Source organism: Salvelinus sp. IW2-2015, linkage group LG26 (assembly GCF_002910315.2).
Source record: "Salvelinus sp. IW2-2015 linkage group LG26, ASM291031v2, whole genome shotgun sequence".
Taxonomy (NCBI): Eukaryota; Metazoa; Chordata; class Actinopteri; order Salmoniformes; family Salmonidae; genus Salvelinus; species Salvelinus sp. IW2-2015.
This window is the reverse complement of record NC_036866.1, coordinates 4698230-4713856: the sequence shown is the minus strand read 5'-3', so window position 1 is coordinate 4713856 and position 15627 is coordinate 4698230. Positions and strand designations below refer to the sequence as shown.

Sequence of the window (15627 nt, the reverse complement as noted above, 5' to 3'; positions counted from 1 at the left end):
TAAAAGGCCCTTTGTGAAGAGTTCCTGAGATCTGTGGTTCGTCATGTGAGTAGAGAGGGGTATATCTTGGCTATAAAAGATCTTGGTATTCTTTTGTAGGCACTCTCAGAATTCATTATAGACACTGAATTGATCTGAGAGTCAAAGGGAGATTTTGAAGCTCATATTATTAAAGATGAAATTTAAGTATAACTCTGACTGGTGTGTGGTTTATAACTCTACTCATTTGGGAATACASGAAATTGCCACGACACCTTTTACAGTATACAGTGTCCAAGGTAACAGGACAAAACAATAAGCTAAGGAAAAATAGAAGAATATCTCAAAATAACATCCTTTTTATAGGGTCTATCACGATAGCACCGTGATGTTTTTAAAAATCTTATAGGCATAGTTTACCTAAATTATAAAATCAAATATTGGCTTCCTTACCAAAGCACGTATTTCTGTCTTCCCCTGTCCATATACTGCTTACAGGGTAACACCCAAACCAGACCAGCCACGTTGCGTCAACGAGTGTTGCAAAATAAATGTACACGTTATTAAAATATTTCATCCARACTGGTCACAAGCATCAACGAACATCTGCATAGCCAAGCACTATAATAGAACTTGGTTCTATTTGAGACGCTTGACACGATGCAAGTCCCACCTCTCCGATCTACTCATTCGTTTTCAGGAGCATACAAACCCACATGGGTATTTGAAAGATGAACGAAGAGAGATTAATCATAGATAACTAACTAAAAACKAACTACGTTTCGCCTTGTATCTGTGGATCAACACTAGAAGCGCTGAGAGCATATTTTTAGGTCATATGAATTTAGCATTTTAATAACTCTGCCATTTTCAGTCATGTCTCCCCGTCCTTGACATTTCCTAAATACGTTTATTCAGGTTTCAAGTTTTAATGTCAAGTACAGTGAAATGTCTTTCTCGCCAAGCTCCAAACCCAACAATGCAGTAATCAATATCAACGTAGCACTAAAAATAACATCAATAAAAAATAAGAACAACACAAGAAAGTAAGATGCTATATACAGGGTCAGTTCTAATACCATATTTACGTGCAGGGATACTGGAGTGATAGAGGTAGATACTGTATGTATAGGGGTAAGGTGACTATGCATCAGGATATATGATAAACGGAGTAGTAGCAGCGTACATTTTGATTGTATGTGAGTGTGTATTTGTGTGTGTGTGTGTTATGTGTGTAGAGTCAGTATAAATGTGTGTGCATGTTATGTGTGGGTTGGAGTGTCAGTGTGTGTGTATATGTAGAATCCTGTGAGTGTGCATAGAGACAGTAAAAACAAAGAATTCAAGGGTCAACTCAGATAGTCCGTGTAGCCATTCTGTTAGCTATTCAGCAGTCTTATGGCTTGGGGATAGAAGCTGTTCAGGAGCCTGTTGGTGTCAGACTTGATACACCGATACCGCTTGCCGTGCGGAAGCAGAGAGAACAGTCTATGACTTGGGTGGTTAGAAACTTTAACRATTTTCCGGGCCTTCTTTTCACACCRCCTGATATAGAGGTCCTGCATGACAGGGATCTTGGCCCCAGTGATGTACTGGGCTGTCCTCACCACCCTCTGTAGCATTGCTGTTGCCATACCAAGCATTGATGCAGCCAGTCAAGATGCTCTCAATGGTGCAGCTGCAGGATTTTTAAAGGACTACGCAATATCAAGATTTTTTAAGACTACGAATGGACCATTTTAAATCCTTAGTGATTGGACACAAGAGGAACTTGAAGCTCTCGACGCGCTCCATTGCAGACTCCAAGCAGGAGTACAGAGTCATGATATGATTAGTGGTCTAGGACTTCTACAAAGATTCAGTAAAAAAAAAAAAAAAGGACCATTTGCATTTCAAGTAAAATAACAACCAATGTTCATCTCCTAGGACAAATTAGCTAGCAATAGCAAGCTAGCTAAATGTCCATGAATGTTTAACGTGTGTTTCGACATACCCCCAAATGTATATCGTTGGTTCACAATTGGTTTTGGTATTTTAACAGCGTGTCATGATTTCGTTTGTTGTGGACTGACGAAATCCACACATAACATCTTTCCTTCATCCTAGCATATAAGAATAAAATAGAAAGGCCAGATATGTTTACGCTGTACTAACATTAATATTACAATGCAACACTTGTAGTCGGTACAAAGAGCCAAAGAAAGTGACAGCAGTCACAGGCTACAGCAGTCACATTTGTGGCCTGCTGGAGGTCATTTTGCAGGGCTCTGGCAGTGCTCCTCCTTGCACAAAGGCGGAGGTAGCGGTCCTGCTGCTGGGTTGTTGCCCTCCTACGGCCTCCTCCACGTCTCCTGAGGTACGGCCGTCTCCTGGTAGCGCCTCCATGCTCTGAGAACTACGCTGACAGACACAGCAACCTTCTTGCCACAGCTCGCATTGATGTGCCATCCTGGATGAGCTGCACTACCTGAGCCACTTGTGTGGGGTTGTAGACTCCGTCTCATGCTACCACTAGAGTGAAAGCACCGCCAGCATTCAAAAGTGACCAAAACATCAGCCAGGAAGCATAGGAACTGAGAAGTGGTCTGTGGTCACCACCTGCAGAACCACTCCTTTATTGGGGGTGTCTTGCTAATTGCCTATAATTTCCACCTTTTGTCTATTCCATTTGCAGAACAGCATGTGAAATGTATTGTCAATCAGTGTTGCTTCCTAAGTGGACAGTTTGATTTCACAGAAGTGTGATTGACTTGGAGTTACATTGTGTTGTTTAAGTGTTCCCTTTATTTTTTTGAGCAGTGTATATATATAATGACACACAGGTCATTGTCACACAGGATATATAGTACCAGTTTATGTAATAGCCAGTAGACAGCCATGCTATGTTGGGCAAGGCTTGTATAGTGCCGTCATCTGGATGCTCCCCTTATCTTTAATATCAGCAGTCAATGCCTGGTCCTCAGAGGTCAAGAGCTGGTCCTCAGAGGTCAAGAGCTGGTCTTCAGAGGTCAAGAGCTGGTCCTCAGAGGTCAAGAGCTGGTCCTCAGAGGTCAAGAGCTGGTCTTCAGAGGTCAAGAGCTGGTCCTCAGAGGTCAAGACCTGGTCCTCAGAGGTCAAGAGCTGGTCATCAGGTCTCACATCTATATCATAGGCCTCTGAGCTGGCGAGATCACAGGCCCCTACTGCAGGGGTATCCCCATGGGCGGAGTTACTAGACTTGTGGGAGGAGCTCTGAGAGTTGGTGGGACTGAGCTGCACAGCAGTGGTGTCCTGCAGCGTGTGCTCGCTCGTCTCCATCTCAAATGTGACGCCGGCCCCTATCCGCGCCCGACCCCAGCTCTTGTCCCCCTTGGCCTTCCCGGCATTGTGGGTTGGTGGCCGCCGCCCACACACACAGCACGCCCCAAAAAAGGACAGGGCCACCAGTAGGAGGAGGGGCCCGATGACGATGGGTGGGTTGCTGGTGGGGATGAAGGACTTGAAAGCGAAGGCCCCCACCAGGGTGATGTTGATGCCCGCCAGCATAATGCACAGGCCACAGGCGCAGCACAGGGCCGGGGAGGGGAGACTCTGGGGCCGTTTCCCGAATACCGTTTTGGGCCCCGAGCTCTTATCGGGAAGGACCATCTCTCCAGGCTTTATGTTGTATACTGCCTAATTCAGATATTTTTGGGATTGCATATTACTTAATTATTTTATGGCGTCAGCTAAAATACAATTTAATAGTCTTGATTAACGACAACATAATCCAGCCCAAATGCAGTACAGGTCTGAGTATTCTCTGCCCTACAAGAGAAGAGAGAGTCAGATGATGAGGAGTCAGATGATGTGTTCCTGTCATAGAATAAGTTTTGTACAAAATAAATCATTGTCACACAGGTCTAAAGGCAACTGACATTAAGGGAGAAAAGCTGATGCATTATGCATACATGACGAGTAATAAATGCTACAAAGACTAGATAAATCAACGGTATTATTATCTTCAGCTCTGCAACATATTGATGCCCAGTTTTTTCACAGAGAATAAGACATTCTGAGTTTCTTGTCTTTTGTTCATATATATATTCCTAAGTACACAATGAACAAGTACACTGGCTTCTGATAAGCAAGCAGCCGATCGTTTACATTCTGAAGAGGTATTGGTCTTATATTACATGGTTAAAAGTGTATTAGACTACATAAATATACGTCTTAGACTGACACATAGCCAATAAACTGGAGCATTTTAACACATTAGGTTACCCTGATTAAACAATAAAAAYATAATTACCATTACAGAAGTTATTTTATTTAAATTGTCGTTTAAAGACCAACGTATATTCTAAAATCACTGACTGGCATTGGACAATTCATTCAGAACAGAACATATTTTATATTCTTTTGGTGGTGAAAACAAATAYGTCACTGACAGCAATTGCTTTTACTTACATATGATGCGTCCCATAGTTCAGGTAATCTTGTTTGAAATACAACACTATTCCTGTCGTTTGCCTCTCATTTCAATCGAGTCGTGGACTTTCCATGACACTCTCTCTCTCGTGAGTTCCCCCACCCGAGCAGGTGGAATACGATAGAGGAAAAGAGAAGAGCGCTCATGAGTTTCGTGCATGGTTAACCACTAGGGGCGCCATTATGGGCGTCATTCACTGATGAACACACACAAGTACAGCGAGACTAATGGTTGAACAAACCAACACAGACAAGTGTATTTAAACAAATTAAATAAAAAAAGGTATTCGAGATATCTGTAGAAATTGATTATGAAAGCAAGTTATATTTTTTGCAGGAATTGAAAGAGCCCAATATGTATTATGGGGATAGTTATTGTTCATTTTGATTATTAATTAACCAAATGCTTTGTATATAATCAAACTCTGATAGAATCCCTGTGAAAATATTGCTTGCTTAGAAAACCATCCAAACATATAGCCCAGATAAACTGTACCACTCTTTGTTCTGAACCCACAATGCAACAAATCATGATTCTGAACTACCCACCCCATACACAGTGGTATAAAGTACTTAAGTAAAAATACTTTAAAGTACTAGTAGGTTTTTGGGATATCTGTACTTTACTATTTCTATTTTTGAGAACTTTTACTTCACTACATTCCTAAAGAAAATAATGTACTTTTTACTTCATACATTTTCCCTGACATCCAAAAGTACTCATTACACGTTGAATGCTTAGTGGGACAGGAAAATGGTCTGATTCACACACTTATCAAGAGAACGTGGTCATCCTTGCTACCTCTGATCTGGCAGACTCACTAAACACAAATGCATCGCTTGTAAATGATGTCTGAGTGTTGGAGTGTACCCCTGGCTTACTGTAAATGTTTAAAAGAAGAAAATGGTTCTGTCTGCTTTGCTTAAAATAAGGAATTTGACATTTACTTTTGATACTTAAGTATATTTTAGCAATTATATTTACTTTTGATACTTCAGTATATTTAGAACCAAATACTACTTTTTTACTCAAGTAGTATTTTACTGGGTGACTTTCACTTGAGTAACTTTCTATTAAGGTATCTATACTTTTACTCAAGTATGACAATTGGGTACTTTTTCCACCACTGCCCATACAGTGCAACAAAGCATGATTCTGAACTATCCACCCAACATTCAGTTCAACAAAGCATGATTCATGAYGTCTTCCTCAMCAGCTTGTGTGTATATCCCCCTCGAGGATGGCATAACATTTTACTAGACACTCTTATCCAAAGCTACTCCCTGTGGGAATTGAACCCACAACCCTGGCGTTGCAAGCGCCATGCTCTACCAACTGAGCTACACGGGACSATAAGTGTCTGCCCGTACAACTTCACGGTTACCTTCTTCCTTTAGGCGCTCTAGACCAACCCCCATACTCCTCTCTTCACTGTGTGGTCAGGTGAATCACAATCATCCATGTCCCCGTTTCATTCACACTCTACAATAGGCAACTGGTGAGGGATGGGCCTGAAATAAACCCATTCAATCAGTCTCTGTTTATGTACTCGCACTGAACCTAGAAGAACAGTCAATCTGCCTAACTTGATACATGATGTCAGTGTTCTGCCTAGAAGTCAGAGAAAGAAGAATTTCATAAGAAAGAAATGGGTTTTATTGGGAAAACAGCATACCACAGGGGCTATTGATGTGCAACATCGTAAGAACATTTGCCATAAGACCTCATACACATGGGTTATAAGGTATTTAGCTGCATAGCTTATGCCAATTAATGTATCTTATCCCATCTGATTTGAGTTTAGTGCACATGTCCCAAATGGCACCCTATTCCCTATGTAGTGCCCTACTTTTGACCAGGGCCTATAGGGTGCCATTTGAGACACAGCCGGCCACATGCATCAGGCCCTAATGAGAGTGAGGGCTTTACCATAGCCACTGGGAGATCCCTAATGTGTTGCACCCTCTCTGACGGCGAGTCCGTGCCCGCTTAGGAAGGCCACTTAGTTGCTATAGTGATGGAGTATCCATGGCAAACGGGGGAGATCCAGGCATTGGGTAGAAGCCGTTTTACATGGGGGGGGGGGGGGGGGGGCAATACATGAAGTTAAAGGGTGAGGGGAATAAGTGCTAGACTTCCATCAGTGTCCCCACATTAATAAAATGACAAGCTCTTACAGAGGTGAAACAGTCAAACTGGTAGAGGTAAATCAAATCATTTCAGTAACCAAAGAGCATTTCATTAACAAGGTGGATTTGAACAAATATGTTACACAGGCTGAAATGGCCATCTGACCAATTTATTCTTAAAAATCTGAATGTGACATGCTAGCATTCACAGTCATCACAAGCTATTTCTATCAGTCTCTATGGTTTCTTTGGTATACTTATTCAGATCCATTAGCTGACAAACCAACCAACAATACACAAATAAAATAATTACCTAAAAAACTGATATAAAACTATAACTCCCTTTCCGCCGGAGAAAGGCATCTTTATCATGGCATCCCCTCGAATATAGAATATATAAAAAATAAAGTTATGGATGTTTAAAAAAACAATACAATATTAAAAAACAAAAATACATTTCCAGATTTCTAAATCACTTAAACGAAGTGTGAATAGCCAAAACAGTAATTCATTCACGTAAAAAGAAAGCTTCAGGTTATTAGTGGTATGAGTGAAAATAAGTTAAACACATTTGAAGCAAGCAATGGCAGAATGGTCCTGTAATCATTTGGAAAAAATGTGCAAAGACATCATACAAATTCTAGCTTGGCCCCAGATCTGTTTGTGCYATCATGTCAACTCTTTGTAATGTCATGTTTTGCATGACATTGAGTGACAACATAACACAAACAAACTGGCAACCAGGCTAGTGCAATTCTGGTTTCTGAGGTAATCCTTATAGTTTATCAATACTTCAAATATGTTAGAAATAAAAATACAGATGAAATGCAATCATTTCAAATAATTTAAAAATACATATGACGAGTGAGTTATTTCAAAGTATAGAAGTGTTCCAGGTAGCTGATGTTTCGATAAGGAGATAAGAAATTGAATTTCAGGGTCATTAAAATAATAAAATGATTCACATCTTCAAAATGCTTTTCAAATTAATGATCCACTCTCAAATCATTCAGTAACCCACCTTCCACAGGCACAATGTCTTAAAAGTTCTAGGCCAAACACTAGGTCAACATACTGTAGATATCGACCCATCTGTCAATAATAGGGCCCCAGAATGCTTACTAGGATAATCAAGGACAGAGTCCATTCCCTGAATACCAGGCCATAGTCATTGTGYCTGCTTGCCTTGCCATTATTGGGTTGCAGACTTCAGGGGTTGCAGAATTCTCAAAACATTCCAAAAATTCCTAGTTAGGTCWGAAATCCTGCATGAAAGATTTGAGGTTGGATGCTTCTTCCCTGCTGGTTCCAGAAATCMTACAACTGGGATTTCTGGGAAAACCAGGAAATTTGGGGAAAGTTTTGAAACCCTCCTCACAGCCTATGTATGACCAGCCCTAAAAACAGCATTACTAAGTGTCTGAAAAGTAATGCTCTACTTTTGCAGCATTCAGTAACTCTATAAATAATGGCAAAACCTTTTCACAGCTTGACCAACACAACGTAAATTAAAATGGTTTTTAAAATTAAAATTATTTTTTACAATAAGACAGGCTAGCTACATGTACTGTATGTGTATTAAATGCCCCATGCGGACATCATCAAGAATCCATTCCTAATGGAAATAACCGTGCAATTAAGTATAGCTAGCATAAAGCAACCATCACTAGCAGTCTTAACCATAGAAAAAKAATCACTAGAACAGGCTTAGACCAATTCTAGTGACTATATTTCTGCCGTCTTAACATGAGATTGTGGTCTGTATAGACTGAGGTTATTATCAAATGCAGGAAACTACCTCAGCCCAAACTAATCACTGAAKCCAGACTCAGCAACTGATACAAAGCTGGGACTAAGTGTGTGTTAGCTAAGTAGAGGATAAAAGTGCTTCCCTTTGTGCTCCTGTCTCTCTGTTTCTAGATGATAAGAAGACCACTGGCCATGATGAGAGCTTGAACAATGAGGCTACCAACCTGTGAAGCTACACAKGRGTCTGCTGCCAATGGCAGTTATCGTCCATCTCAGATGGTGTGACATGGTAAACACCACGTAGAGAGGAGGAGCAGGGGGGACGAGAGACTAGCACCAGGATGGAGGGAACAGAGGGGAAGGAAAGGCACACAGAGCCTGGCAGCAGTTCTGAGGCTGACATTGTTAAATCAGAGAATCTGACCCTGTAGGGATCTTAGAAGCACACGACTATATTAGAAGGATAAACCAGGTGCGAGGGAACTCCCGAGCCTGCAGTAGCACCAAAACGAGGTCTTCCTGGGGTTAAACCATGAGCTGGTCAGGTGACGAGAGTGTCGAGGTTGTCRTCATCAGCAGGCAAGAAGTCCTGGGTGGTGCGCTGAGCGTTGGACTGCGCCCGTCTGCGAGCCAGCCGGGAGTTGGAGGGGGGCGAGAGCCTCATGGAGGTCACAATGGTGGTGACCACTTCCTCCTGCTCCTCGTCGTGCTGCGACAGCTGGCGGTTGAAGGCGATGGCGTCGGCGGCAAACTGGGTCAGGTCTTTGGTGCTGCTGTTCCTGTAGAGAACGAGCAGACGATCAGTCAGAGATTGATCAAATTATAGATCACACGTTTAGCTCTAGGAGACATACACTCAATTTGTCAGGCACACTCCTAAATCTAATTTTGTTCGATGTTTTCAGGCCTCAAAAATGTCAAGTTGAGGCCATTATGCTACTTTGGAGGTCTGGAAAACAAACTTTGATTTTGAAGTGTAACGTCCCTTCAACGACTGACTTTATTAGCCATCTGTCTGTCATAACAGAAGAAATTWGCTTTAATGTACTGCACATTCTGTGAAATGAGCACTGAGTGGATTACCTTTGGAGGAAGTGTGGGGTTGGGAGACCTCTCTCTGGTGCATTCTAGGGGAAAATAAATAACACATTTAAATAAGATAACAGGAAAACAGAATCCATTTATTTTAATTGTACCCTTTCCTTCACAGATATACAGTTTGGAGGAAATGTAGAGGTGAAAACAAGCCCACTGGTTTCTTGGATGTCAATTTGTAAGTCGCTCTGGATAAGAGCGTCTGCTAAATGACTTAAATGTAAATGTAAATGTAATGTCTCTTTCACACATTCAGCCTTCTTAGACCAGTGTAGAATAGACAAGAAAGACACTTCAGAATATTAACATCCACCGGAACAACATAAAGTACAGACCTGGGTTCATATACTGTTTAGGGTATTTCAATTGATTTCAAAAGTAATTTGGATATTTTTTATTTGAAACACAATTAGTATTGGAATGTATTTGGAAACACTTGTTTAGCAACGACATGTATGTCTTTTTATTTTTTTAATACTCAAATACACAGTATTTATACAAATAATTAAATTCYCATGCATTTGAACCAGGTCTGTTCGGTATTTGAAATTGWRWATWYWCAAATACTTATTTCAAAATACTAGGCTATTTCCAATAGAAGTAGGTGATTCGAGCCACATTATTAGAAAATACTCAGATACACAGAAAATAAGTATTCAATAACAAATAATAGACATGTATTTGAACCCAGGTGTGGTATGTTATGACCATACACCCACACAGTGGACAGAAGGGTTAGGAAATTGACACTCACCCCCTGCACCCAGGAGTGCTGCAGGACCTGGGCAGCACTGAGGCGGAGGGTGGCATCCCGCACCAGCAGCCTGGAGATGAGGTCCTTGGCCTGGGCAGAGATGTGGGCCCAGTCCCTCTCTGGGAACTCATACTGGCCATCCTGGATGTTCTCAAACAGATTCTTCTGCAGGGGTGGGACACAACATATTAAAAAGGAAAATCATGAATAGTGCAATATTTTGGGCATTCACTCATGATATGAATCAGAAAGTTTCTAAAGTGCTTATGAATTATAATGGTTATAACACCAATAAATGCATGKCAGATTTTTWAAAATATATATATATATATWTTTTTTTACAAACGGTCTCGAAGGTCCAGAGTTTGTGTTCCTTCAAGACGGATTAAAAAAAAAAGTGCTGTAGATGTCTAAGGTGAACTGGGGGTTTGAGGAAGACTGGTGATGGCTTGTGTACCTGGCAGGTGCGGCAGGTCTCTCCACGGTCCCAGCCACAGTCAGTCCCACAATGACCAGTGAAGGGGGGGCTGCCACTGAGCAGAATATAGAGGATGACCCCCAGGCTCCAGAGGTCACAACGCTTGTCGTAGAACGATGCCTCGTCTGTGAACACCTCCACCACCTCTGGAGCCATGTACTCTGCCGAGCCACACTGAGTCGGGGAAACCAAACACCGTGAGGACATATGTCAAATCAAATTTGATTTAAAAGTGCATTTAAAATCGCAACACTCTTTACAGTAAAAGTAAAAAATGTGCACTCAGGGACAATTAAGACATTGCCAGACGAACAGACAGACACACAAATATCAGGGTTAGTGGTAGGTTCAGGTTGTGGTATTTACCGGTGTGGTGAGCTCTGGAGTGGTGATCGGAATACAGGCACTGCTCAGCTTCACTCCACTGCCCAAGTCAAAGTCACAGATTTTCACCAGAGACACCTGCAGAGGGAGAGAAAAATAGCAGGCATTCACTAGCTATATCCACAATAACTGTTTGGCAAACATGACATTTTCTACAGAAAACATATGTTGTTGTTCCGTAGCACATTAGGGGAAACAAAGGTTACCTGGTCCGTAGACTCACACAGGATGTTCTCTGGCTTTAGGTCCCGGTGGGCTATACCTGTAGAACAGAGAATGTTCATGAGGAAACAATCACACTGTAATTCTATACAGGCCCAACCCCATGTGCAGGGGTCCTACCTTTGTTGTGGAGGAAGTGGAGAGCTTTGGAGATGTCCCTGACCACACGGCTGGCCTCCAGCTCATCAAAGTGCTTACGGTTCTGGATGTGAGTCAGAATGGAGCCTGTATGGGTAAAGAGGAGAGCTTTCAGGAGCAGAGAGAGGAGAGCTTTCAGGAGCAGAGAGAAGAGCGCTTTCAGGAGCTTTCAAGAGAGCTTTCAGAGAAACACCTAATATTTTCATGTAACCTGGGTCATGTTCATTAGGCCACAAAGCACCACCATGTTTTGCAACAGAAAAGAACATTGTTTTTATTGGACAAGTTCAGTTACAGCAGTATCTCCCCAGTTGACTTTTTTCTTCCATTTTGAGCATAATGAACATGACCCAGCGTCACCCTCACAAAAGTGGGATAATATGATAAAAACAAGAAGACATACCTCCACGCAACTTCTCAAACACCAAGTAGAAGCAGGAGTCATCTTCAAAAAACTGTATTAGTTCCAGAATGTTCCTGAAAATGTTAATAGGAACACAGTGGGTGATTTTTTGTTGTTGTAGTTATCATTTAACGTTCAGAACTTTAACTTTGTAAAGTGAGAGCACACACTTGTTGCCCTGGCACTGGTAAAGGGTCTCCACTTCACGGAAGACTCGGCTGCGACTGTGCCCCGCGTTCTTCTCAATGATCTGAGACAAAMCAAAATGGACACGGGTATCAGTGAGTGAAGAAAGCTTAGTCACAGAACCATGAGCCTGATGTATAAATTTGAAGCACCCAGTTGGCATTTCCACTCACAACAAAATATGTTGATGAGAGGAAGCCCACTGGCCGGCAGTGGGAAAAGATGGAATCAGATGGATTTTGGCCGACGTTCTGCACATTTTCTCATCATTGAAACATTTGATCTCAATACASTTTTCTGTTCCCAAAACTAGAATCTGTTTGGAACAGAGTGGACTAAGTTTTGTAGACTTTACCCTTTGCCAAAGTTTCTAAAAATGACGTTGTCTAGGAGTCCAAGGGCAAATTGAGCTATTGCACAAGCGCACTTCACAGGCGTTCCCTAACGGAAATATGCAACTACATGCTAGAACGCACCAATAGGATCTCATTAGCTTGTGCTCTGCCTACCTCCTTGCTAGTTCTGCCCACTATGATTAACTTGCTCCCAGTGGAAACGGCAGGCTGTGGGTCTATCTTGGATTAGTTATAAAAAATCTTTGGCTTAGTGGGTGGTATACGTGCACATCCATAAAAAAAAATGTCCCAGGTGCTGGATCAGAGAGGACAATGTAGAACAAAAAGCGAATCTGCACACTGGTATAACGCTTAACTGTTTAATAGGACAACGTTTGGACCACAAACTGGGTAAAGAAAACACTGTTTGGGTTCGAAACAGCATCAGTTAGYGACTAATTATACTTTAACCACCCTGGAATGACAATAAAAGCTTTGCGTGTGATGTATGACATTCATCACAAGTCCCATATGTCCTCTACGCACCCTGGTCAAAAGTAGTGCCCTAAATAGGGAACCGTTTCATATGGATTAACTATGTGCCAATCTGACTCACCTTCACAGCATATTCATTCCCATTCTGAAGACTGATGCATCCTTGGACCTTTGCATATGCACCCTGACCCAGCAGTTCATCTGTCAGTTTGTACAGGTCTGGAGAAAAGAAAAGCGCACAAAAGCCTGTCTCTGGTATCTATGGTGTGGGTGCATTTATTAAAACCCTAGATTTTGAATGACATGAGYGATTGGATATTTGACATGCTTGTCTGATTTATGTGCAACATGATTACCGCTGAAGTTTCCTGTAAAGCTGTCTGTTGCTCTTGACCTCCTTTTCTTCTTCTTTGGTTTGGCTGAGTTTGGAATGCTTACTGGCTGGGTGGCTTCCATTGGGTTGGCTGAGTCTGGGACGCTTACTGGCTGGCTAGCTTCCACCTCTGTATAAACAAGTCGACTGTTAATTCACGTCAACCACAGTTACGTTGTAAAATATTGCTTGAATCGCAAAGTGTTTGCAACGTGCATATTGACTAACATCTATTGACTATGTGCCAATCAACAAAAACACATGTTTTCTTAAATTGTGAATGATTGTTTAAAACTGTGATACATTGATAGATCCTTGAATGGATTAACTACGTGCCAATGTGACAGCAAAGAAATTATTGCTTAAAGCGTAGTGTGTGCAATGTGTATACTGACTAACATGTAGGACTTCTATGTGCCAATGTGATAGCAAAGCAGACAGTGAGAAGCTGGTTGTGGAGCTGGGTCAGTATCCACAAAGCATCGGAGTAGAAGTGCTGATCTAAGATCGGTCCATATAATCTAAAAGGCAAAACTGATCCTGGATCAGCACTGCTACTCTGAGATGCTTTGTTGATATGGCCCTGGTCAGAGGCCTGGGGTGCAGTACCGGGAGGGCCCTTTGAGAGGCGCTGTCTCTCCTCTGTGGCAGTGGGGGGCACCACAGTCTGCTGTACCCCACAGCTGTCCCCTACCGGGCCAAAGGCCAGAGAGTTACTCTGTAACAGAGAGAGAGAGAGAGTGGGAGGGAAAGTGTGAAAGTGAGAGCAGAGCCAGAGCCAGAGAGATCAGGTGGTGGAGAGGGACAGAAAGAACAAGAAGAAGCACAGTGTGTCACTTTTGTTCTTAAAGTACCAGTGCAGTCCTAAACTACATTCAAATCTACTGATATGGCATATTCTAGATAAAATAGCAATACAGTATAATTAGAACCAAGCTCCTGGTTTAAAACATGGTTATCTTCCCCTGTGGCAGCCTGCAAATAGGGTACACTGATATGCAAGCACAAACGGGGAAAGCTTACAAAAACCTTATCTCCCCCTGGATATTCCCAAACACACTTTCACATCCAGTGATAGCATAGGCATATTTGTATTACTCATTGAAAATGATGCAACATATCCAGTTTAACCTCAAAATAAGCATAATTACTGGCAGTCTGTTACTACTAGAAGCTACTCTTATCTGATCAACAGGAAAGGTTAAGGGAAGTAACAAGTGTGACAAAACCAGAAGCTATGACAAGTTTGTAAAATAGCTAACGTTAGTTAGCTAGCTATTTCTGACAGCAATATTGAGTTACCTGGAGAGAGTGCTGAAAGGCTTGCAACTCTGCCACCCTGCTCTGCCTCACCATATCTGCCAACTGAAAAATAATGAAACATTTCAGATAGCTAGCACGTTTTCGAGTAGCGAGCTAGTACAGTAAAGTAATGTTGGCAGGGGCAGAAACAGGGAGAGTATTCAAAGTTACACTAAGGAATTCCATCAGTGATGATGTAAGATGTTTTCACTTGAACAAACATTCCAGAACTGGTTTTACCTTTCCTTACACACATATACAGAGCTGTTTTTGTAATGTTGGTGTTATTCTGCTAACTGTAGACTATGTCAAACCTATCTGGATAATTGGGTGAGTTATTGAGTCATTCTAGAAAACTCAGCTCCAAATATGCCGGTGAAAGCAGCCACGACTTGGTCGTGCCAGACTGGAGGCGGCAAAAATACAGCTAGTTAGCTAACGTTAGTTCAAACAAACAGGCAGCAAAAGTAGGCTATGCAATCACACACATTAGCTAGCTAACTATAGTAAAGATACTCGTAAGGTTATAAGAGGTCGGCCTTATTAGTTGTCTAGTTAGCTAGCAAACCATATATCAGCTCAGAGTCATAACGATGTTCTGAAAATAATTATATCAGATGAGTTTATGAAAAGCCAAAGCAAATACATTTGCGCTAGCTAGCTACAGTACATAGTTAACTAGCAAGCTGGATAACGTTAACTATTTTAAGTTGGCTAGTTACTATGTCACCTAATCCGTCTTGCTAATGACGTTATGAATTACTGATGATATATTTAAAAAATCTATCTCACCTGGAGTCTGTGTCCAAATACGCCGAAATCCTCCTCCAGAGCCTCGGTCATCCTCTGGATTTTGCGGTGGGTCAGGGTGGACAACAGAGTGAAATCCAGTTAGTGACGTAAGGCGGTAAACGCAGAGCTCCCGCCTCTTGCATGTCCTGTAGTTTATTCATTGGACGAAAARAATAAGCCACTAGGACGTCAGGTATTGCAAAACAACTTCCCCTATTTCATAATAGGGAATTTCTGGTGTATGACAGCACCCTCATTCATAGAAAATATACAAGGTAGGTTAAATTATAGTCTAGGGCGTCCTATTTAAGTTAAATAAAGGTTAAATAAAATATATTTGTAGTGCAAGTTATATTAATGAGW

General features: G+C 41.7%; 2 protein-coding genes across 2 annotated transcripts; both read right to left on the bottom strand.

Annotated features, from left to right (window-relative positions):
• Nucleotides 1-2586: 2586 nt before the first annotated feature.
• On the bottom strand, nt 2587-4522 carry LOC111953043 (transmembrane protein 275-like). Its single transcript, XM_023972129.2, has 2 exons — nt 4408-4522; nt 2587-3765 (listed from the first exon to the last, which is right to left on the bottom strand). Exon 2 carries the CDS (start codon nt 3604-3606, stop codon nt 2860-2862), a length of 747 nt encoding a protein of 248 aa, XP_023827897.1. The 5' UTR covers nt 3607-3765; nt 4408-4522; the 3' UTR covers nt 2587-2859.
• Nucleotides 4523-6062: 1540 nt separating this feature from the next.
• On the bottom strand, nt 6063-15543 carry mknk1 (MAPK interacting serine/threonine kinase 1). The gene is made up of 14 exons (XM_023970836.2): nt 15265-15543; nt 14473-14535; nt 13780-13888; nt 13154-13300; nt 12919-13016; nt 11952-12031; nt 11782-11855; nt 11361-11465; nt 11225-11280; nt 11001-11096; nt 10614-10808; nt 10157-10321; nt 9391-9434; nt 6063-9086 (listed from the first exon to the last, which is right to left on the bottom strand). Exons 1-14 carry the CDS (start codon nt 15313-15315, stop codon nt 8849-8851), a joined length of 1521 nt encoding a protein of 506 aa, XP_023826604.1. The 5' UTR covers nt 15316-15543; the 3' UTR covers nt 6063-8848.
• Nucleotides 15544-15627: the final 84 nt, after the last annotated feature.